The sequence below is a fragment of the Polistes canadensis genome, unplaced genomic scaffold (genome assembly GCF_001313835.1).
Source record: "Polistes canadensis isolate GaletaPanama2010 unplaced genomic scaffold, ASM131383v1 scaffold_39, whole genome shotgun sequence".
Taxonomy (NCBI): Eukaryota; Metazoa; Arthropoda; class Insecta; order Hymenoptera; family Vespidae; genus Polistes; species Polistes canadensis.
In genome coordinates this window covers 623,643-649,580 of record NW_014569586.1, presented here as the reverse complement: position 1 = coordinate 649,580, position 25,938 = coordinate 623,643, and the positions used below count along the sequence as shown (strand labels likewise).

General features: G+C 37.7%; 1 protein-coding gene across 2 annotated transcripts in view; it reads left to right on the top strand.

Moving 5' to 3' along the window:
* Positions 1-858: 858 nt before the first annotated feature.
* Positions 859-25,938, top strand: part of LOC106784713 (LIM domain-binding protein 2) — a 122,065-nt gene continuing 96,985 nt past the window's right edge. For both annotated transcript variants that reach the window (XM_014744544.1, XM_014744543.1), the window contains exons 1-2: positions 859-2,273; positions 2,904-3,558. In XM_014744544.1, the coding sequence (XP_014600030.1) occupies positions 2,249-2,273; positions 2,904-3,558 (680 nt within the window). In that variant the 5' untranslated portion in view covers positions 859-2,248. The remainder of the gene's footprint in view (positions 2,274-2,903; positions 3,559-25,938) is intronic.

The window sequence follows — 25,938 nt, the reverse complement described above, 5'->3', positions numbered from 1 at the left end:
TTACACACTTACGTTGAGGAAAACATTGAGCTTAGAAGTTGCGTTGCGTTCTTCTTCTTCGTCTTGTTCAACACGACGATGTTTATTCTTTCGACGTTTTTCGTAGGAAGAGAAAGAGGAAGAAGAAGCAAAAGAAGAAGAAGAAGAAGAAGAAGAAGAAGAAGAAGAAGAAAAAGAGGTACGAAGATAAAATTCATTAAAATTCAACGAGAAGGTTTTTTAATAAAGTTAAAAAGTTATGTAAAAAAGACAAAAATAGTAGGTATATACTAGAAGAAAAGATTTGCCCTATTGGATATTAAATATAAAGAAAAGGAGAAGGGAAATGAAAAAGGGAAGGGGGTGATGGTGCGTACGGATTGGGCGGGGTGCGCTCGACTCGGCCGATGCATCGGCCTCGATAAAAATGGCAGCACAGTTTCGCTTTCTCCTGCGACGCTTCAACGATCGTTATCGACGGCCAAGGAAGAGATCATCCACTAGTTGACGCTCTAAAGCGCGCAACACCAAAGAACAAGAGAAACAGTGAGAGAGATAGAGAGGGAAAGAGAGAGAAGGAGAGAGCGAACACGTGGTCGCCGTCTGGGTGTCGTATCAGAGGTGTGTGCGTGTATTCCCCCTTCTCCCCTATTTTATCATTGCCTTGCTACGTCCCTGACGCGCACGTGCGTACCTGCATTTCCTCGCGGGCGACGGAGTGGTGCGCACGTGTGTGCGGAACCGACCGATTGCACCACTTCGAAAAGAAACCTTCGCGAAAAGAATACTCGAGGAAAAAACCCGAAAAAGAGAGAGAGAGAGAGAGAGAGAGAGAGAGAAAGAGTTTAATGTATTTGAGATATTTCCAAATAATATACAATAATTCAATACTTCGTTCGTTCGTCGTTGTTTTCAAACTTGCTTGTGATACCCTTTGCTTTAGATAAAAACTTGTGATAATAGTTGTAAGAGAAAGAAACTTTGTTTCGTTAGAGGAATAAAAGAAGATGCAATAAGAGAGAAAGGAAGAAAGAGTGCGACTGTGTGAGAAGAATAAGTGAGTGAGTGAGTGAGTGTGTGTGCTAGTGAAGAGAAGTGTGAGAGAAGGGGGAGGACCGGTGGCGCCATCGACGGCGCACACGTCCCTGTCGAAGAGAGAGGTGCGTCTGTGACTGACTCCGGTGGTGTTTATTCGCGCTCGACTCTCCTTCTCGTTCCCTCTTACTCGCACCCCGCGCACGCCATCCTTGTAGTTGATCGGCGTAATCCTTGGTTTTGGTCACGTCACTTTCGTCATTGTCATCGATGTAATTTTCGTCAGAGTTGGTCGTGATCTGTGTTGTGATTTTGGTGGTATCTTCGATATCATCATCATCGTAATATATATCGTGTGTGCCGTTGCTTTACTGCCGCTCTCTTTTGGTGTACGACAGAGAGAAATATAAAGTGAGAGAGAGTGAGAGAATGAGGAGGAAAGGGAGAGAGTGAGAGAGAGGAGAGAGAGAGGAAAGAGAGAGAGAGAGAGAAAAAGAGAGAGATAGCGCGCGTGTGCGTGTGAGAGAGCGTGTGAGAGAGTGTGTGCGCGTAAACGCGTCGTGTGCGCGTCGTGTGCGCGTCTGCCACCGTTGTCGCTGTTCTCCGCTCCGCTGTGTTTTGGCCTGTCGTCAATCCATGAACGCTTTTTTTTCTACAGTGCAAGGATGAATGAGACTTGAGCGGGATGTCGGGCCTCCGCACGCGTCCCTCGCTCGGTCCGCGTTCGTTTAACGGCGCGAGCTCGTGCGGGACGTTCTGAGAAGGCCGTATGACCAACACGAAATATAAGCGTGACCGCGAAGATGCCGGCGTCGCGACCCAGACACGGCGGTTCCTCATTTTACCTTAGAGAATCTAACTACCTTCCGGAAAGTACGCGCGCGAGAGCCAGCTTACGCTCGAGAACGCCGAGAGAACAGTGATCTGTGTTGTGCGCGAATTTCAAGGGAGCACTCCCACTTAGTTCTTACTCGTTAATCGGTCTCCTACGACAGATTGGAGGTTAGGTTACCGGTACATAACCTATAATCCTTTCACTTTTCTATTTTATTAACCCTCTCACAAGGAATATTTTTGCCTTTGTACGAGATAACGGTCTTAATTATACGATTGCTCTTTAAGTAGAGTCTTTTTTTTCTCATTTTTTTTTCTTACCAACTGTTTTCAATCTTGTGCTGAATCTTACTACAGTGTGTGATCAGTGTTATGGAATGAATCAGTGGAATAGAGGACAATGAAGGCCAATGGGACGAATAATGGTGAGCTTTTATGTCTATTTTATGTTTACTCCTTTTCTTTTACCATAGTAGATTGTTTATCGTAAAGGTTAGGATGCAGGTTAAATAGCTTGCGTAGAGAGTTAGTGGATACAGAGTCTACGCTAACCATGTTCTTATTTTTCTTGATAGTTTTATACTTTGTCAGATGGTTATGAATGCTGTTTCTTTTGAAGAATGGTGTGTTATATGTAGTAAAGTAATCTTTATTATGTTACACCAAAGTCATAACATTCTTCTTCAGTTGTAACGTAATGGTATTAGATTAAAGAATAGAAAACATATATATTAACAAAGTATATACATGGAAATAGGCTCTGTATGATGCTAAAAACTAAAGATATTGCATAAAAAGTATTATAATATGCTTAATAGATTGGTTACGCAGCAAAGTTCTTAAAAATATTTACTCCGTCTCTTCATAACAATCATGTACGCTTATCTATTTTATGTATGATTATATAACTTAATAGAAATCAAATTGAAATGGTATGTGTGAACAAAGTAGTAGTTAAATATATGAAAACTTTCTGCTTTGAGATTGCTTTTACCAAATGCTACCTTTACATATCACAGAATATTCCATTAACATATATAATATTTCTTTTTCAGGCTGCAGCCGCCTGAACACGCCATTGGCACCCACCACCACGCTGGAGGATCCAGGGACACCAGCCTCCTGGAAGGGCCCACCGCCCGGCTCAGAGGCATCACCTTTTACGCCTAATTCTGTTGGTCAGGGTGGAGGTCCGGGTTCGGGCCCTTATAATAATACTGGTGGGCCACCTAGTAATGCCGGTTTTCAAGGACCAAGTCCATTCCCTGGTGGAGCTGGAAGTCCAGCGGGTGCGCCACCTTATCAAGGGCCACCACCAGGTTCAGCAACACCTCAGTACACTGCATCTCCAGCACCTAGTGGTTCGTCGACTCCTGGTCCAGGACCACAGCCAAACTCCTCCGGATTTCCACCTCCACCTAACAATTCCGGGCCACCGTACAACGGGCCCGGACCTAGTCCATTTGGTTCACCCTCTGGAGGACCGCCTCAGTTTGTCGGTAGGCCCGGTTCTTCCGGTCCACCGTTCGTACCCCCAGGAGGTAGTAATCCTCATTTTTCTTCACCTGGTCAACCTTTTGGTGGGCCACAGTATGGTATGCCACCTGGGAGTCCCTTTGGACCCGGAGGACATCCCATGACGGGTCCGATGGGGCCTGGACATCCAGCCATGATGGGTCCTGGTGGTCCCGTCGATAGAATGGACCAAGGGTGAGTGTTATTTCAATTTTTTAAGATTAACAATTATACTTCCGACATACTTCCTTTCTCGCGTTAATATTATAGTTCATCATATTAGAACACTCTCAGTTATGGATAATATGTTAATTGAAAATTTTAAGAGAAATACCATGTATATATATGTATCTGCAACTCGGTTTCTTTAATTGATACAAAATTATAGCTTAACTCATCTGATTTTTTTTCTTTTTTTTTTTTTATTCCCTTTGCTTCAAATTTTCTGGTATCGTAACGCGATTATGATTCGGGTGGGCAACATGTGGGGAGTGTTATACGAAGTAGCAATTACCGTTCCGGCGGAACGTGCGATAAAAAGATGGTGCATAATGCAACACGATGAAAGTCTCATTGGATAGTGTAATTACTTTGCGAGTGGGACTCTTCGCGAATTTAATTAGTCCTTAACCGGAAGTCCCCTTCTTCCAAGTTTTAACTTGCTCACGCGAGTCATTGTGGCTTCCTTCGTCCTTCCGATAGGAGTTAGAGGAAGAAACGGTGGTGGCGGAGGAGAAGGAGGAAGGGGGGAAAGGACAAGAGGAAAGAAGTAGATAGGTTGGTAGGAAAAAGAGGGAAGTTAAAATAAGAAGAAAAAGAAGAAGAGAGGAAAGAGAGAAGGAAGAAGGTCGAGGTGCATATCATCGACATGTAGAACACGAGAGGACGCTGCAAGTTGTTTTCAAGAGGCGCGGATATTCCTAGATAAGATTGTTTCCCAGGTAGTTATTTATCGCTCTTATCCCGGTCAGTCCACATTCTTCTTAATCTCCGGTATCCCATAGAATTTGTTCTACGTTTATATTTTGGTCTATTTGAAAATTGTGTCCAACGAAAATAGTTCATTTTAAAATCGTACGAAAGCAAATATATATAATTGCATCTCGTTGTCATAAATAACGTAGAAAACGAACATAATAATAATAATAATAATAATAATAATAATAATAATGCATGCGTGTTTTAAAAAATAAAAAAGAAATTATTTTCAATTATTGTTTATATTAAAAATATGAAAATTTTGTTGGAAAAATCGCTATTATTTTTATATTGTAATACTTTTAGCTCGACTTGTACTAAGGGAGGTGATGCGGACTTTTGTACGTTACTGTACGCGACCCACCTCCCCTTCCCTCCTTTCTCCCTAAACCCTCCTAGCTACCCCGTGTTACGGTGAGAGAGCGACTCGGTTGGGTAGAGGGGAAGAGGAGGAAGGAGTTTGGGAGAGGGGAGAGGGAGAAAGAGAGAGAGAAAGAACGATGGTTCTCATATTTCCTGTATTTTAATTTTTCATGATCTCTCTCTCTCTCTCTCTTTCTCTCTCCTTCTCTTTCTTTCTCATTGTTTTCTCGATCCGTCATTAAATAGATTATTTCTTATTGACCGTTCTACTTCTTTTTTTCTTTTCTATAATATGCGATCATCAAGTTTAGTCAGCAATGTTTAGTCAGCAAACCTCCGTTTTCTTCACCTACATCTTTTCATTTCTTTTCCTTTTGTCGTAGAAACATCGGACAAGGACTTGAAATTCGATCGTCCTGTCGTGACTGGCCGATCGATAGTTAGCGGCACGTGTAGAGATATCTCGAAAGGACATTCGTTAGATGTTTAGTTGTTAGATCTGCGTAAACGTACTATTAAAATCCGACTTAGAATTAGTTTAAACGATATCAAGCGAATAGTCGTCATCAGATTGATGAAAGGTATCTAGTAGGGTGTATATTAAATATCCTTAATATTAGATTATTCGAAATATTTCATGGTATTGATCGTGTTCTATATTCTTCTGAACATAGTAATATATGTATCTCGTCCCTAAATCTAGATAATCTCATCCATGTATCTATATATGTGTGTCTATAAGATGAATGAATTTAACGTTACAGGCCAATGAAATAATCTCGGATGAATTTAATTAAATTAGATAATACACAATGATAAATATCGACGGTAATAGAGAAACTTGTTAAAATGATTAACTCGAGAAGCAAGGAGGATTAGAAGAATCAAAGTTGAGAACCGCTCTGGTTCTCTCTTTCCTTCTTCAGTCTTCCCTGGTCGAGAGGGGCGGGAAGGAGAACAGAGGTGGCATTGGTGTTGGTGGTGGTGACGGTGGTGGTGGTAGTGGTAGTAGTGGTGGTAGTGGTGGTGGTGGCGGTGGTGGTGGTGGTCGGGGCCGACTCTGCTCGTGCGTCTGCCACCTCCGTTTACACTTTGCCGTGTAGAGGGATCTCGCTATGTCGGGATCTCCGGCGTGCGTTTCGTTACCGTTTGTCTCAGGTCGTGGTCGACCCGCGGTTCCACGCTGTTTCACCCAGAGAGCGTTTGAGAAAACGACGAGCACGAGCATTCCTATCGCTTTGTAGCCCCTTCCCAGTTGGCAGGATATTCCTTTTACTCTACCTCTCCACCTTCATCTCTATCTCTTCCTCCACCCCCTCCCTCACCTCCTCCCTCTTCTTCTCTTTCTATTATTATTATTATTATTATTATTATTATTATTATTATTATTATTATTATTATTATTATTATTATTATTCCTCTTCTTTCTTTACTGTCTTGTCCTTGACGAGATGAGTGCTTCATATTCGCAGCATCTTCAACAACCATCGATCATCCTTCCTTATCAATCTTGGTCCAATCCAGAACCGAATTAAACTCACCGGTTCATTGTCTTTTCTCTGTATTTGTATGGATGCTATTGTAATCGTGATGCAAGTCAAATAAATTTAACTATAATGAAATAAAGTAAAAGAAAAGATTAAAAAATAAAAAATGAAAAAAAAAAAAAACAAAAAAAAAAATAAACAAATAACAACAGGAATGCATCAACGAGGACTCTAATTCTGGATCACTCGTCTCAAATTTATGATCGATCATTCATAATCTCTTTCCCTCTCTCTTTTTCTTTCTCTTTCTCGTTCTCTTTTAAACCCCCTTCCCCCCCCCCACCCCCCTTCCCACGTCCTTTCTCTCTTTTCAAAGTCTCAAGAGTATTTTTCAAGCCCACTCGTCGCGCTTGCTTCCGACACAACGTCCGCATTATTATACTCGTACTTTTACGATACGATCATGCACTACTTTGCCGAAGTTCACGACCTCTAAAAAGTTAACTCGAAGAAAGTTCTCGAAGATCAGTTAGCCCCTCTTCCTCTATCCCATTTTCTCTCTTCCTCTTCTTACCTTCGTCCGGTTATCGGGGGACTCGTTGAACGCTAATTGAGCACGAAATGCACGATACCAAAGACGACACTTCTAAAGATCTTTCTTCCTCTTTCTCTCTCTCTTTTTCTCTTTCTCATTCGATGAGAATATTCAAATGTCTCGTAAGATTATCAGAAGTATTCTAGAATCATTTTTTAAGACTTTAGTTAGTAGAGTAATATGGATCGTAGTAAAGTTGATAATCGTTGGTAGTTGTGGCTCGATCATGCGTTAAGATGAAATCCTTGAGTAAAATTAGGAAGAAACGAATCCCGTAGACCTACTCCGAATTTCGAGCTCTCGTGGCTTGCATTATTAACTGGGTGGTGGTGGTGGTGGTGGTGGTGGTGCCGGTAGTGCCGAGGAAAGAGATAGTATTGATTTTTACCGATATTTAGCTGTGGAATTATCCCCTCTTCTCTCTCTCTCTCTCTCTCTCTCTCTCTCTCACTCACTCACTCACTTACTCACTCACTCTCTTATTCACTCTTTGCTTTCTCTTTTTCCCCCCTCATACCCCGAGTATTTCTTTCTCTTTTTCCCTCTGCCTCACCCCCTCTTTCACCTCACCTCACCGTACCTCACCTAACCTTTTCTTTCTCTTTTTCTTTCTCGTACCTTCACGAGTCCCCTTGGAGTCACCCTCAGCAGGCAGAACAACACCCTTCGCGAATCCTGAAGAAGAAAGAGAGGGGTAAAGGGAGAAATAAAAAAAGAAAGAAGAAAAAAGAGAAAGAGAGGGAGATAAAGATAGAGAGGTATCGTCGAGAACAAGAAATATGAAATAGCTATGACCCGGAAGAACATTTCTATGCTTGGTGTGTGCTTGTGTGTGTGTGTGTGTGTGTGTGTGTGTACTTTGAATAATGCTGAAAAAAGAAAGAGAAAAAAAATATGAAGAAAAAGGACAGAAAAGAAAAATAAGACAGTTTTTCGTCCCACGTTAATAAACCTAATACAGTAAAATGAATATTATTAAATAGTTTTCGTAGTTTGCACGGTATAAAAATAAGACATTGAACATATTTCTTTCGAATTCTATTAGGATTTTATTCTTCTTACATTCTAAATATTAGCCATGAAGGGATACGGAAGGGTTGATGCAACGATAAAGTAGTACCTCTGTTTAAAAGTAGATCCTTAGATCCCGTTCGGTTGCAGGGAACATTTGGTTTCGGTATATAATAGTTAAAAAGAAAACTTTCCTTTAGTGTTAGAAACTCGTCGAAATGGGACGAACGAACGATCGTCGACTCCTTCCTTCTTTCCTTCCTTGTGTTTCCTTCGTTGTGCATCAAAGTCTCCCTAAGTATGGTACAAACCCTTCGTCCCCCTTCGATGCTTGTGGCGACCTCCGACGGGGTGCAAGAAGAACTTCGATGCGACGCCTTTTTGGATATGTTAGACAGAGTTTTAAGAAGATACCTTTCATTTGTTTTGTATTTATTTATTCATTATTAATCATTATTAATATTAATACCTTGATTTTATAATTTGATCATGTATTTTTGTAATCCTAAAAGTAGACACAGCATTCATAATAATACTATTACACATTTCCATAATCATAATAATTTTGTTCATAATTTTTATCCAAATATTCATTCAAAGAGTATAGAGAAAATATAAATATTAATATAAATAGTTTGGATTTAACAAAATTCCTTCCCCAAAGAAAGAAAGAAAGTTATGTTCATCCCTATCTGACTCAATAAATTGTAGACGAGGTAACGTTATCAGGTAGAAGATCAGTGTATGGGTTATTTAATCGAACGTGTGGATATAATATGTGAGAAAGAGAACGTGCTTCTCTCAGCATGAATATGGGAACCCCTAATTTATGGGACCAAGAAAGAGAGACAGAGAGACAGAGAGAGAGAGAGAGAGAGAGAGAGAGAGAGAGAGAGAGAGAGAGAGAGATAGATAGAGGATATGGAATGGAATGGGTCGAGGAGAACTAAGCCAGAAAGAGTGGAAGTGGGGAAGAATGGTTAGGAGGGGGTAGAAAGGGTAGGAGGACACCCCTTACTAAAATTCAAAAGTTGCTCGACGAAGTTTACGATGCCGTCTAGTCGAGGCGTCGCTGAGATTCCTCGTTTACGTCCTACTACCTTCTTCTCAAGCCCTTTCACCCTCATCCCCCTTATCGTGTCCTTTTCTGTTTTTTTTCTCCTTGTTTTTTTTTTTTCTACTTCTTCTGTTAGTTTCCTTGAAGTTCGACGTAACACGCGTATATACAATAGCATGGATTCCATTTTCAGGTGAAGTCGCGTAGCCGATTATAAGTATTACACTCGGAGAGTAATATCCTAAATGCACCGGTCTATAGACGTGTATGAAAAACGAAGAATAATGAAAGAGAGAGAAAGAGAATAGAAGAGAAAGAGCCAGGTTATTTCTTTCTCGCGTTTAAATCGATATCAAAGTTTTATTTTTGTTTTTATTTTGTTGGTTTGTAATATTCCAAAGTTAATCATTTTCTCGGAGAAGGATGCACCTAGAAATTGCGTTGACAGATTCAAAAATTTGTAATCTTTCTCTCTATCTCTCTCTTTCTCTTTTTCACTTTCTTTTGTTTGTTGAAAATAACAATCGGTTTGGTATTATTATTTAGAAGATTATTATAGCAAGTAGTATACGTTGTACGAGAGTGTCTTTCTAAAAGCAACATAACGGTAAATATTCTTGGTGGATATTGGAAACATTGGATAGGTCGAATCCCATCGCGATCATTATGGGAGCAATGCTCCGACTTTGATTATTTCTGAATGGTGATTAGTCGCGCACCAAAGACAATAAAAATACATTCACCATTTGTCAAGTCACTCGAGTGTATCTAGCTTTGATTTTATTTCTCTCAGAAACGTTAAACTTTGACGGGGAATTACTAATATATATTTGTTTCATAATCAACATGCATCATTTGCTTGAGTTTAGTTTACATCGATACGTTAAAATGCTTTTGTGTGTGTGTGTGTGTGTGGGGACTCAAATTTCAAATAAATTTATAATAACGTATCACATAAATCTTTCATTTATCTACATTGATAAAAAGATAGAAAAAAGATAGAAAAAAGATAGAAAAAAGATATATTCGATAACTATCAGCAAACCTATTTCCTCGATATGATTGGTATAGCAGAACTATGTCTCGATCATGTTTCAAACGTGACGTTTTGAAAAAATTTGCTGGCTCAACGAAGCGTGAATAATACATTGAAGTTCTTGAGGCATTTCATTAAGTCATAAGTGTACGGGTGGTTGCTGTAATTCTTAAAAGAAGCATCGTCGTACAGTCCGTTTCATTGATTCTCTTGAAAATAATATTCTAGTATAGGGTGTGGGGAGGTTGGTTTAAGGTAATAATAGTGATAGTGCTGGTGGTGTAGAATATGATGAATTTTATTAGATTCATTGTAAAAAAAGGATTATTGTAGAAAAATTTAGTTCTGTGTGTTTACTTATATATATATATATGTGTGAACTGTGTGTTCACAATCGTGTAGGTACAGAAAGCATTACACTAACTTACACTAACGTACGCTCGTTCTACTCCCTCGTGTGCCATTGAGGAATGACTCACTCTCAATTCTTCGCACAATCGCACATCTGGTCTCGCGTGCACGGATTGTTCCCAACTCGTGGGGACTCGCGGATGCTGCTAGGTCCATACTTAACGTTTCTCCTTTCTCGATTCTGACAGCTATTTCAAGTTAGAACATTGAATGTTATTTCGATATATATTATTACGAATGGAATAACATTAAATATTTTCTTGCCTATTATTTTTCCTTACTATCGGTTATTGCCAATGAAAATATTTTATTTCTTTTATTATTATTCATTTGTATTTTATAAATATTTATATGTAATTTCTTTTTTTTAATCAATTTATATACCTTACCGGAACTTTTCTTGATGGAGAGAGAGAGAGATAGAGAGAGAGAGAGAGAAGAAGAAGAAGAAGAAGAAAAGAAGAAGAAGAAGAATGATGGACGTTATGAAGGATGAAACAATAAACGTGCAATTAAGGAACAAAAGTATTGTAATTTGTTTTAAGATTAGTACCTCTAATAATATTCATGTTTGTTAATCTTTCGATTAATTATTGAGTCATTGCGGATGGAGCAACAAAGTGGTCAGCTTACTTTTGTTGTTACTATTGTAAGTTTAGTTTATTAAATAATAGAGAAATGTTATCTTTATAAAGTATACTTATTAATAAATACATTTTCTTCCAAATTTATTTAACTTTAAATCATATTAATATATCAGACTTATACAATATATGAGCTAATCAAATAAATCTATGGTTTATCTTTCATCTGCAGTAATGGCTATTAGCCAATAAATTAATAAAAAATGTTAATATTTGTAATTAATATTTTTTTTCCAGCAATTGTAAATCTAGGATTTGTACTTTTAACCCTCCCCTATGATTGGTAGCACACTGAATTCAGGACATTTATTATACCCCCATAGTACATGCAACAGAGATGTGTGTGGGTAAATTCCAATTTTGTTAAAATTTCGGAACAAAATGTTAATGATCGTCTAATTATTATCATTTAGGAAAAAGTACTAAGGTGTTTCGCAAGTATCCTATATTTATTCACGGTTGATAATTATTTCAGTCTACTTTATTCGTTCCGCCGCACCCTTTTCCATTTCTTCGCCAGCAACAAACTCTCACCCTTTCCCTCTCTTTCTTTCTTTATTTCTTTCTTTCTTTCTTTATTTTTTTCATTATTTTTCTTGTTCTTTCTCTTTCTGGTTCTCTCGTGCGAACTAGTCGATCCTTGTCATCGAAACCGACGGCCGTTCTCCCTTTCTCGACGAATGCGACGTGAGCCATTAGCGCAGGTCACGGCGTTATTAAAGACAATGAAGCAAACTTTATACGAGCGGGGGTACGGGGCCAATTACTTGGCAATTAGTCGAGCGAGCAACAAGTGAGCATCGCCACGGACCTTCTCTCTCTCTCTTTCTCTCTCTTCCCTCTTCCCTCCTTCCTTTTCCTTTCTCTCTCCTTTCGTCTTCTCTTCGTTCCAACTTAAACGTCCTTTCCTCCCCGTTCTTACCCCACCCTCCTCCCACGGACACGTTTGTTCAAAGCGTGCTCTCAAACACGTGGAAAGGTTTCTCTGATCAGCGATCAAATTTTTTTCCTTTCGTTTCATTTCCTTTCCTTTCCTTTCCTTTCCTTTCGTTTCGTTTCGTTTCCTTTCGTTACGTTACGTTTTATTCATTAGCACTTTCCATTTATCTTCTTTTAACCGGGTGCTGAACTATTATTGGATAATTTCCTTTTCTTTAATATAAAATACTTTTTGAAGCATTATGGAACTTTATGTTCAATTCTTTTTTATTTCTTTTACCTTTAAATTTAAATATGCATAGTTTGATATTTTTTTGTAACAGCTTGAAAAAATTACAATTACTTAAAATAGTTCGTGGGAGGATTGTTTATGTTTATTTTCATAGTTAACCCCTTTGGCCTACCTGTTAACTCTCTACTGCTCGGACCACAATACTCATTTCGAGGTGGTCGAATTGCACGTAACTACAATCAAAAGGTGTCGAGAACAATTGAACTAAAGTATGAGTCTGACTCGTGTTGTCTACGTTTGGTTCGAACGAAGTACCACGAGTCAGTCACACTCGTGTTTATTGCTTTTGGCCCGAGTTTCTTATCACGAGTCTCACTCGTCATTATTGGGCAAGGAGTTAAATAGATATTTTAAATAAGTATTATATATTTATTTTGTTTTTTGTTCGTTGATGAATTAAAATAAATTTGTTTTGTTAATATTTAAACAAATAACATTATTGTGTAACCCATTTTTCTTTGAATTTTGTACAATTATAAGTGCTTCCAAGATTGACGATTATTGGTTTTAAAATCTTTTTATATTAGTTATAATAGGATCTATTTTTCATCGATTTTGATTGTAAGTAGAATTTTCTTCTCCAGGTGACTAAACGATCCTTCTGTGTATTTACGAGTTCGCGATTTTTTGACCCAAACCGCGACAGTCGCGTTATGTACACCCTTGAGCATTCAGGTACGTGGTAGATACGAAAGTGTATGTAAAAGGGGTGCAGTCTTCAGATACATTCCGACCTAAAAGTTTAGTTAGATAGGGATAAACATTTTTTTCCCTGATGTAACGCGTTTCATCCCTTTTCTAGATTATACATCACTCTTTGGCTCTTTTTTCACTCTTTATTTTTTAATAACGCCTGCTATACAAAGTTCGAAGAACTTTCGAAATTCATGGGACACGTAGATGGATTTATATTGGTGGGATTGTTAATGCTTCGGTGTAGTTTTTAATTGCCACAGTTGATGATTAAAAAAAATTATTAACAATAGTCCTATTTATCTCATTTTATAGACAATCTCTGACAAGAGATGATTTATATTTATTTTTCTCACTTTTTTTTTTAAAACAAGGAAAACCCGTTTTAAAAACTGCCAATGTGACTTACACTCGAAAGCAGAGCCTACGTTTGTTGTTTCGGTTTTAAGTTGTTTTAAATTTTTTAAATTCAAAGAGATCATTGGATATATTTAGTTTCCATGATACTAGATCTAAGAGATTGGTTATTCTTAAAGGATAAAAATGAACAAATGTGAACATACCGAAGTTTAAGAAAAATTATTTGGATTATATGACTTCCGAATGGCACGTTTCGTTAAATGTCATTTCAAAGTTACATCATCAATTAAAAATCGTATGATAAGAAAAAAAAAAAATAAGAGCAAAAAGAAAAGAAACAAACATTCGAAGAACTTCTATCTCTTACGAATGGCATTTACCAGTTTATGCAATCGTCCCTTGTCTCTTTATTTCAGGCACCAACTGCTCAACTCCACAAATTTTCCCTTGAGAAATATCCAGCACGAATGTGTTCGAGGACTTGAAGAATTTCCCCATTGCTTCTTTTGAGATGCATGAATATTAACATTTTCAAATACACTGTATCGTACGTCGCCTAAATTTCGATCCATCGATTAACTAAACATCGCAGGTAGAATGATTGTTTTTTTTTGTTTTCCCCCGAAATATCTATCGTTTCTTGTTAAATATATTAAATCAATCGAATTAGTTAATAAGAAGGAATTAAAATATGATAAAACAGGTACATAATTCAAGTAACGTAGTAAAACGAGTTTGTTTGCTTTCTTTTTCTTTTTTTTTGTAATTTCCTTTAGATATGAGATCTTAACGATCATTCATTTCCATGTTAATGAAATATATCGTTAAGGAATAAAGGAAAAATGAATTTTCATTAGCCCACGATGATACACTTTGTTTCTTGTTGGTTTTTTTTTCTTTCTTTTTTTTAATCATTTAGCAAATAATTGTCTTGAAACGTTAGAGAAGAATTCTTGAAGTTTGTAGGGAAGGGTAGAGGAAAGGTGAACCGGCTACTTTTGCGTCATTCTGTACCGGCAGCAACCCCGGGGTGGTGGGCGGTGGATGGAGCTGCGGCGGGCGTTTTTCAAATAATTACATCGGGCTGCGGTGGTGGTGGGTTGCCATGGCAACCGCAGTGCCTTCAGCATCCTACGGGCGAAGGCAACCGGGCAACCGAGCGACGCAACCGGGTTCCCTCTATCTCTTTCTCTTCCGATGTTGAACGTCTACTTCCTCCGGATCGGTCCAAACTGGTTCACTCTCTTCTTCGTTTGCTTTCGAACCGCCCTCTTATCCTACGGCGAATTACCAGGATAGACTTTTAAAAGGATGTTTCCTTGTACTTTATGTTCACTTTTATCGACAGACCTTACCTAAAAAACAACCCTTAAACTCACAAAAAACTATCCTTCGATCGGATCCGTCGCGTTATTTTTATTTTGTTTTATTTTATTTTTTTTGTCTTTTCTTTTACATTGTTTATCTTTTTCGTTTTGAAAAAAATTCGATCAAACAGAGCAGAACAGTACTCTTTGTTTCTCTCTCTCTCTCTCTCTCTCCCTCTCTCTCTTTCTCTTTTCTCGAGCGGTTTCGTTCGAAGCTCGGTGACTGGGGTTAACGACGGTGGTGACGAAGTTCGAAACACGGAAAGTTCAACGGGATTTCAAAGTTTTCTGAAGTTTCTCGAGGCGCACCGTACTTTAAACCGTACGCACTGCGTATTATCGTGACATTTCCGTGAACATAAATTTTGCAGTAGTCGAAGTACCTCCCGATGTATTATACCGAGATTCTGAGTGCAAGATAAATTTTATCTCGGTGCTCAGTTTGAAATTAGGTCAGTCGCCATTACGTGAGGGAAAACGAAATATGTACATCGCATCATTTCTGTCCCAACAGTTTTACCAAGAATGACGATCATTATCCAATATTGGACATTTAGTATATTTTCAGTCTTTTGCTTTAGGTTTAATCGAAGATATTTTATTGATTATCGTTCGATAATATTTTATTTATATATATATATATTTTTTTTTTCTTGAATATATGATTTCTTCCAAGTCTAAATAAAATGATGTCAAGTTTAGTGTTGGTTTTTTTTTTTTTTTGTAAAATTGAATAAAATGGCTAAGAGATTGAAAGTACGTGGATGTAATGTCCACGAGTTCACCTCCTCCATCTTTCGACAGCTCACTCGACCCAGTACCGACTTTTACATCCAACCTATCCTAGCACAGGTCAAGCAGGATTCTAACTAGCGCGCGCGCACGCGAGAAAGAGAGAGAGAGAGGGTTTCAGGATGAAGCGAGAAGGGGTGGAGAAGGCAAGAGAAAGGTGGAGCAATGGAGTGGGGTCAGTTCGTGACCCGACCACCTGTGGAAGCAGCCGGTAGCTACTTCTTGTTTGCCGTTTGCGCATACCTACTTACCACTTATATGTACTACGTATTACGTTGGCGAACTATAGTAAGCAACCGATGACCGTGGTCACGACTAGTTCCAAAATGACGTTCTTGGTTTTTCAAAAATCCGAGTGGAATCGCATGATGTTACCGATGCATTGATTTTTATTAACTTTTAAACATCTTAAATGATTCCACATAGAATAACAGTTTATCTTATAGAACAAACATAAATTCAGAGTTTAAATGATAGTTCAAATAGTACAATTTGAAAGTATTAACCGCTGTTACTGCTGCTGCGGATATTAAGATTTTCGAAAATTAACATTACTAAATTTCTACGATACACAATAGTAGTTGACAGATAATACGTTAGAATAGAGAAATTATTATCGAGTTGCAGGTAAATGGAAAGATATTTTCGAAGCGTGGCTTATCTTTTTGGGACACAACCTCTTCGAGTTCTAACATAGGAAACAGAAAAAGAGAGAGAGAGAGAGAGAGAGAGAGAGAGAGAGAGAGAGAGAGAGAGAGAAAGAGGGAGGGCTAGGTAGTATCAGTGGTTGTAATAGCTCTACGAAATATGGACACTAACGCACACTGAGATACAGCTAGATCTGCGTATACATTGCCGTAGGTATAATATACGCGGTGCTTAATAGTACTACGGCCATTCATGCCGCGAGTCGCCGGCAGCTTAGCGCTCTATTAATCACGGATTATTATTCATGCGCCTACCACGACGGTGGCGCTTTTAACGTCACTGACTTTTGTCGCCTCATTGCCTTTTCAGCTCGTCTCATGTTCACTTTTTACTTTTCTTTCTCTCTTTCTCTCTTCCTTCCTCAATCTTTTCCCCTATTCCCCACCACTTTAGTCTCTCTTTCGTTTCCTCTATCATCTCATTGCTCAACTTTTATAATGATTCTTTTTTTTTTGGCTATTTTCAGTCCCGCTTCGTTAAATAGCACGTGGTCAAGGTAACAAATCGAATTACTGGATCGTATTGTGATAAATAATATGAACAAATCCGATTTGTATCAGTCGATCTGGAATTATGGAAAATTGTAATTACACGTTTATCCTCAAATCTGAATGCATACTTGAACCTGCTGACCTTTTGGCAGATCTGTATTTAATTTCAAACAGATCGTGAAAAGGAACGAAAGAAGAAGTAGAAGTAGAAGAAGAAGAAGTCGTCGTTGGCGCTATCCTCGAGTCATAAAAAAGTCATATCGTCTACTTAGGGTAGGTTGCACCATTGGGGGGCTGACTTTAAGAAGGTTCAGACCATTCGCGTCTAGATTTAATGCATACTTGCTTGAGTAGGTAGCAGTAAGCGTATCTTTTTTCTTTTTTTTTTTTTTAGAACCGTAAATAACCGTGTCACTTGGTTAATTTCATTTTCGCCACTTTCATATCCAACAGAACGAACGAACGAACGAACGTACGTTGAAAAAGAAGAAGAAGAAGAAGAAAATAGAGAGGTCTCTCATGTTCCTCGCATTTATGTCTTTAAATTCTCGCATGCCGTCGTCGGTAGGTCGTTAATTTGACGGACAGTTGGAGGAGCGAGTAAGATAGAGAGGATAGATGTACATACAGGAGTTTACATATGAGCCGCGTGTGCCACTCGGTTAATTGACGCTTAATTGGCCGTAATTAAGTTAACTCTGGGAGCACGTGGGCGAGCTTTGCGGAGATTGGCTATGAGCTCTCCTCCTCCTACTCCTCCTTAGACTTCAACGATCATCTTTAGACGATGATAACTGAAAGGCGAGCTAGTTTCTTATGACTTATGTCATAAGAAACTCGAACCTTTTTAGGACAATTACTAATTTTGTTGACTCAACAGACGAAATGTCAGATCTCGTTTATACGATTCTTATTAGTTAGAAAATCATTCCTTCTAACGTGTTATCGGTTATTGTTTTCATCGTGTAAATCAAATATTCAAAGGCTCTTAGTATTATTATGATTATTTGATTGTATCGATTCGATCGTATTTCGCACGTGTAAGATCGATCGTCGAACCGAGTAAACGTTAGGTAACATGCGCTTCATCGATCAAGGATGCGAAACGAAGGAGATATACGTCGGTAGTCCATCGAGTCAGGGTCACTCAAGATTGTGCCGACCTAACCTCAAATCCCGGCCAGGTAATTCACCTCCACCTTGAATTCCATCGCCGTGTGTATGCGATCACCTGTCGGCGCGACGTCGACTGGCCTTCCACCCTCCTTACTCCTCCCTCTCTCTCTCTCTCTTTCTCTTTCACGCGTGCACGTATCCTATGCTTGACTTTGTCGTGAAACGAATACATTTGCATCTCCTCTACTCCTTAATATTTTTTTCGACAAAAGACGAGATATTCAACGTCCTTGGAAGCCCGTTGGAACGGCCCACGACAGGGGAATCGCAGAGGAATAATTTCTTTCCTCCTGACTCGCGCGAAAAGACCATTTTTAGATTGACCCGACTTCGACGTGCTTGTAGCTTTTGTTCATTGCACGGTCCCAACAGATTTTTATTTCTTTTTTATTTTGTGTGTGTGTGTGTGTGTTTTTTTTCTTTCTTTCTAAGTTGATAAATATTTTTCTGAAGAAATCCAAGTCACCGCGCGTACGTAGGTCTTTTCTTTTATCATCGTGGAAAAAAAAGAAATGTTGGCCTTTTTTTTTTTTTTTTCTTTCAAATGATTCAGCAAGTATATTACAGCGAAATGATAAAAGCAAGCGGTCGAAAAGGGAAGGAAGGATTTATTATATAGGGTTGCTGCTTTTTATCGAAGGGGGAAAACTCTGTCGTTGGTCGTTTAATCATGAAAGTTAGTTAGAGCATGGGAAGATGTCTCTTTACAACTATTTAATATACCTTGGCTTTTCGAATACCATGGAAGACTTAATCAGAATATCCTCGACGTCTAGATCTTCCTTTTCAGCCGCAGCTTTCTTATTCGAGAAAGGGATCCTTTTAGCAATGCTTATTCCTTTATCTGTTAGAGTTTCGTGTATCTTACGGTAACAGAGTCAGAACTATGGTCGAATTTTTCGGTCACCTAAGCGAAAAGCCGTCATGGTTCAAGTGTAACAGATCATTTTTAGGATTCTCCATAAGGATTTAATTCTTAACGTTAACAACGATAGACTTAGTCAAGAAAACACTTTGCTATTTTATTTTATTTTATTTTATTATTTTTTGTTTAATTTCTTTTGAATACTTTCAATCCCTTCCGCGTTATCTTCCTTTTCTCTACCGCCAGGTAATTGGCAGAAAAATAGTCGTTTTGTTCTTGGACCCGCGCCGTCTAGGAGAATAAAAATTCGGCCGGTTTCTCGAGATGTAGATGTGTTCTCGGAAGCGGGTTGGGCCTTGCTGGCAGGGCCGATAGTTGAAAGAGGAGAGGAAAAAAGATAGGAAGAGAGAGAGTGAGAGAGAGAGAGAGAGAGAGAGAAAGCGACGCAGAAGTAGAGAACGAGTGGGGATCACGGAGGACGAACCGATCCTGATGTAAAACCGGACAAAGTTTTGTCGTAGCGGTGCGCATCGTCACCGTGATATCATTGTCCATTGGTGCAAAAGTTCACCGTTTGCCTGGCAAAATTATTGTCATCTTGTTGCGATGTCGATTCTTTCCACCTCCTTCCTCACCTACCTCAGTCTCTCCCCTCCCCAACCCCTCCCTTCTTCTCTCTCCTATCACACGTTCGATGCACCTCGTGTTGACCTCTTCACTTTCTTTTTCTTATTCTTTTTCTTGTTCTTTTTCTTCTTTCATACAACTTTACTGTCTTCTTGTTTGTTTCATACGCATTAACGAACCATCATAATCTAAACAAAACTATAGACGTTCATTATTAATGATTCATTTAATTAGATTGTTAACTTCACGATGATACACTTTTTAAAATCCAAGTTTTACAAATTGTTTTAGATGACTTTTAGATAATTTTGTGGAAAACCCTAATATCAGGTATACCTTATCTCTATGCTTTTGGCAATAAGAAGAAGAAGAAGAAGAAGTATGGAAAATCATTATAAGAAGCGTCAGAATATAGTAGTTCCATATTATCCCAGGGTGGGCATAGTACTCTGGGTACCAGTGCTGGTGCTGGTGCTGATGTTTGTGTTGGTGGGTACTCTCTACTGGTGGCAATGAATTTGTCAGCCGGCACCGCGATTCGTTCGACCGTCGAGCGAATAATTATTGTCCACGTTTCCACGATTTCTACTCTCTCTCTCTCTCTCTCTCTCTTTCTCTTGCACGGGGTAAGGGTTTTCTGTCGTTTCTGCCCGTTTGAGCTGCGTCCAGGAGCATTGCAATATTTTCCCTTCTTGGCGAGCAAGGGAGACGGTAGATTGCACGGTAGACTGGTACGACGATGACGAGGACGAGGATGAGAATGAGGACGAAGACGAAGACGAAGATGAAGATGAAGATGAAGATGAAGACGAAGACGAAGACGACGACAATGATGACGAGAACGACGTTGACTACGCCCCTGCACTTTTCCCGGCTATGTGGGTGTAGGGGTGTAAATAAATGAAAAATGAAAATAATTAAAAACGCTTTTTAATATTCTCCACGGACTCTCTTTTCGTCTCTTTTTCTCCCTCCTTCTCTCTCTCTCTCTCTCTCTCTCTCTCTCTCTCTCTCTCTCTCATTCTCTTCTACCTCGATTACCAGCTAGTACGTCTCATCTCTGACGTTTCTTTTTCTTTGCATTTGCGCTTCATGTACACTTCACAAGAAATTCCATGTATCTCTATCTGTCTCTTTTTCTCTCTCTCTCTCTCTCTCTCTCTCTCTCTCTCTCTCTCTCTCTCATTCCCTCTACCAATTCATCCCTATTCCATTCTTTATTCAGCTTTAGCTCGGTATTCATCCCTGTTTAACCTCTGTACATGTCCCTTTTGTATTTCATGTTTCCTAAGCGAGAAACATATCGAATCAGAGCATAGTAAAGAATATTTAAAGAGTAAAAATGGTATGAAGAAAGTAAAAACATCATGCGTTTTTTACTTACAAGAGTGTACATGAAATACTAGAAAATTATTCGAGTTATTTAATTTCTTCTATTAGTCTTACTTGCAACTAACAGATATACCTACTTACTCCTACACTTGTTAAGAACCAACGAACCTAACTTTTCGTCGTTGCTAAATTCTGCCTCTCTCTCTCTCTCTCTCTCTGTCTTTTTTTCCCTTTTTATTAGAGAATATGACAGAATTCAAATGACATCAAACCTATCCGAAAAAACGTTTGCTTGACCCGCGTTGAAATTTTTTCTTCACGAATTCGTATATATATACACACATAAGTTCTATTTGTACATGGTTTCATATCTAGCGTATACGCAAACATACACATGCGCACGCAACACGCACGCCCACGCATGCACGCGCATACACGCGTACATCGTGGATCCAGGTAGAAATTTTTTATTTCGTTTTTCCTTGCTGTATTCCTCATCAGAGCGATCCGTTGTCAATAGTAGTGCCGCTCGTTAATACCTCGTTGGCCAATAGTTTTCCCACTGCTTTTCGTCCTCCCACTCCTCCCACTTCTCCTACACCCCACTCTTCTCTTGCATCCCACCTCTACCCACCACCTCTCTCTCTCTCTCTCTCTCTCTTTTTCAAACGCACATACATATAGACACATAAATACACCTACACAATCTTCTCTCAGTACCACCACACCTACCTTTTCCCCGGTCTCACCTACACCCACGCGAGGTCATGTACATAAGGCCGTAGATATGTGTGTTTATATCACATTATGTACGGACGCGTGTTGGGCCACATATCTATGCCTTATGTATATATGCGTTATTTCTGTTACATATATAGTCGCCGGTGTACTCACCTTGGATGTACGCGGTGGTGAAGAAAGTAAACGACTCGCGCGTATACTGTTTTCTCTTTCTCTTTCTATCCTAGCTACCTACGACGACGTTACACTCTTACAACCACCCCCTCCAGCCCCCTCCCATTCCCCACTGAGCCCTTCTTCTCTTTCTCTCTTCTCTCTCCTCGTGTTTTTGATTAAATTTAATTGCGCGATATGGACAAAAGGGCGAAGGTGCGGAGTTACGATAGTTGGGATGAACACGCGTGCGCGAATACACCTATCCTATCTTCTATCCACGTAATTTGCCCTGGCATTTTCTTCTTTTGTTTCCCTTGTTTCTTTTTTTTTCTTTTTCTTTTTCTCTTTCTTTTTATTTTTACCTTTAGTTTAACGAATTCTTGCTGGCCTCTACTGACTTTACCGTTTCTATATACGTTTTGTCCAAAATTTAATAAATATATTTTCTATATCTTATTAGAATAAGATACTATTCCGATAGCAATCAGGATTTTATTAATATTTAAAGAAATATTTATTATTTGATTGATTTTTTATATGACGAGTTTATTTAAAATATATAAATTGTTGATCATTTTCATCAATTAAAATGCACGATTTTAGATTTGAAATGTTTAGTCTGTCGGTTATATGAACAAGATTGCGAGTATCAGGATACAATACGAATATAAATATTATATGCATAATATTTTTGTGTAAATAAAAAATATGAACATTTTTTTGGCCATCAATTTTCTTTAAATAATGTTTTGAAAGTTTTGTATTTTAACGGAAAAATATCGAACAATAGTGTGTTCTATTAGGATCCTTTAGTTAGGCTCATTGATAAATATATTTTTTATTTATGAACTAGCTCCAATTTTCCGGATGATCTATTATTATTTCTAATCATTATTATTTTAGGAAAAAGCTCGATCGATTGAAATTTTTATAATAATCATCATATCGAGTGAGGAAATTCGGAGGGAATTTTTTTATACAGGACAATCTATTTCTATATGTTTATATAAATAAAAAACATATGTATCATATATATTTTTTCGACCATCAATATTTACTAAATAATAATATTTGGAGAATATTGTATTTGAACGAATAAAATAATCATGAGATTTATTATCAGACAATAATGCGGTTCTATTACGTTGCCCGAAAATTTTGTCCAAATTGATAAACATATTTTTTAATTAAAAAATCAATTTGGACTACTATATCCGGACGAACTAATATATTTTTTCTTTTTTCAATTGCATTATTTAAAAACAAAAATCCATTTGATGGAATGAAATTTTTGTTTAATGACTGTATCGAATGATAAAATTCGTAAGGAAATTTTTTTTAGGACACCCTATTTGTGATCTCTCCTCTCCTCATCCTCCTCGTTTCTATGTAATATGTTTATGTAGCGTAGTAGATACTCCGTACATAACTAGTTAGGTGTATAGATAGGAAGAGAGAAGGTGGAGAGGAGGGTGCGGTACGTTCATTCGTCGGTGGCTACGTTTCACACTCGTATACCTCTCATATACCTCTCATATATATGCTTGTGCACGCGCGCGCGCGAATACGTTCCCTCGCGTGCATGAGAAACACCGTCAGGGACGTATATAAGCGTTGCTTGCTACGCACACAACTACGTTCGGTGCACTTGTCCATGCTTCACGTCTTGCAGTGTCTCTCAACTCATTTTCTAAGAATTTTCTATTTATTTTCTTTCATTTGGAATCGGATGAAAATCATTTAGTGGATGACAAAAAATGAATAACTTTTGTCAACTATTTTTATGTTTTTTTTTTTTTTTTTTTTTTTTCAATAAAATCATTAATGATTTGAAGAAATAAAACGAATGAAATGATTGGAAAAGGATGAATGATTTTGTTTCGTTTAAAAGAAAAAGACGAAACGAGTAAATAAATTTTGCCAATAATATTGACGATTTTAAATGAACGAGATTATCAATGGTTTGAGTTAATAAAATGAATGAAATGATTGGTTAACGTGAATAATCTACAACATGTGTAATCGTTAAAAGCACGCTTTGGGTTACAGAAAGAAGACTAAATTGGATAAATATTTAACGAATTTCCCCTGTAATAAATATTTTTAATCTCCGAAATCCAATAGAATGAAATGAAATGATTTAATAAGTGCGAATGATCTATAAAATGTTTGATCTTAAATAGATTCAATTCGTTCATATAATATTGTATATAAAAAATATGTTTAAAAAACAATCGCGTGCACAACTAATGTCTCAAAGAATTATTAAATAATCGTTTTTTTTGTATTATAAGAAAATAATTTTCATTCGTCTTGTTGTTCTTTTTGATTTTTTGTTTTGTTTGTTTTTTTTTTTCTTTTCACTTTTGATCGTGCTCACTTTACGTCTACGGCTTGGCCATAAACTCGAATCAAGATTTAAGCGATGTATGCTAATACGGGACTTAGTATGCGCCGCGGTGGCCTGACATTATAAAGATTTTCAATTTTACGCGGTACAAGGACGAATAAATATTTACCGGGGGCGACGATCCGCCCCATGTTACGAGTCCCATCTTGGACAGGCTGACGGTTTTGCTAATGTCATTAACACCTCGTGGCACGGTGCTTGTTAACCATTTTTGCGGTTGCAACTACGAGTTTAATGATCATTTCAATCTACGATTGTATAAGTGTCATTGCACAATCTTTTTTTTTTTTTTTTTTTTTTTTTTTTTTTTTCTTTTTTTTTTTTAAATATCTTATACACTGTTTGCTAACAAATAAAAAACGTAATCATTTACTGTACCGTTTATCTTTGTACACAAATTATACGCTTTATTAACGCAAAAAAAAAATAAGAAGAAGTAAAATTAATTACACAGTTAATAGTCAATTACGGTTTAGATCCATTTTTATGCATTGACTTTTCATTTATTCCCAGATCTTTATTTTCCTATTGCAAAATTTTGTTTGATATTTATTTCTTCTTTTATTTAACATTTTTTTCTTTTGTGTATATATGTTAGTAATAAATCGATGTATTTTTTTTTGAGATGATGAACATAGAACCGTAAAAGTTAAATTTCGTACTTCAGTATATCACTAATTTTTGATAAGGAATTCCAAAACAACGTATGACAAATTTTTGCATAAATCCTATTTAAAGTATTCGAGTAAAAATAGAAGCTTGGAATAATTCGGTTTATAACTTTTAGCTTACTTGTACGCGCGTTTTTAGAATTTTACATAAGAGTTTTTATATTTAAATAACACGCGAATTGTTTCATCGAACAATCGGAATTGTCGATCACAAGAGAGTTTATAAAATATGGTTGGACGTATCAATAGTACAAAACTATTCCAAGGACATGAAACTTGTCTGACAAAAGTTGGCCGGTTTTGAAGCAAACATTTTTTCCCTCTCCCATTTTTCGCATTCCTTTATCATCGAGCTAGTTGTGAGAGATATCTGTATATATAACACAAGAAGACTATTATCAAAGCAATATATCTATATTCCCGTTGCTGACACGGTGGTTCCTCGTGTCAGGAATTGGCATCGAGCCCAAAAAAATAATTTCAACCCCCTGGAGACAGATACTCTTTTGATCGTTCTTCTTGCGGTATATTTCGCTTGCTCCTATTACCTTCGTTTCAACATTTTCTCTTGCGAGAACAAAAATTGTCTTTCGACACCTTCCTAAACGATTTTACTCATATTTAATTTTTAACCGAGTATTCGGCAGAATTCTAATAATTAAATGAATGTTAACGCATTATATTTACCGATAGCCAATTAACTTTATTGTTTAACATTTTATCATTTTTGTTAATATTCGTGAACAATCTGCAGAAAAAATCATGTTAATTTTTATTTTATTCCTTGCATATAAATCCTTCGGTTTGTATTTGTTGTATAATTTTGTATATGTGTCCTAATAAATAATTCATTTCTACTGATGTTTTAATACAGAAAAAATATTATTTTATCATTTAACACACGCGTTGAACACCATGCAAGTCTCTACGGATCTGACTTAGACTTCCTTCCAGGTCAAATCAGCCACCAACTACTGATATTTTTATGTTTTTCTGTGACTGATTATCATGACGCATGGTTTAAACGATCATTTCAACAAAAGAGGTTTGCCGGTAAATGTGTTGAAACTTCCTCCATGCCACGTGGGTCGTATTCCATTCTGAACTTCCAGGCCAATTCCCAATTCTGACTATTCATTTGTTGTGCATATGCGACCCATGTGGCTTACACGCGAGGCAACCGGAAATCAATTTAGTACAGAACATGTTAATGTTTAGAATGATTTCTCGTTCAACAATTAAACATTAAGTAAACATTTCTAAATGATATAAGATTACTTTCATCAGTTGAGAAAGTGTTCAGAAATCGATATACCGTTTTGACCGCAAAACGTCGAAGAATACTTGTTCCGTATCGTGAAAAAAAAAAAAAA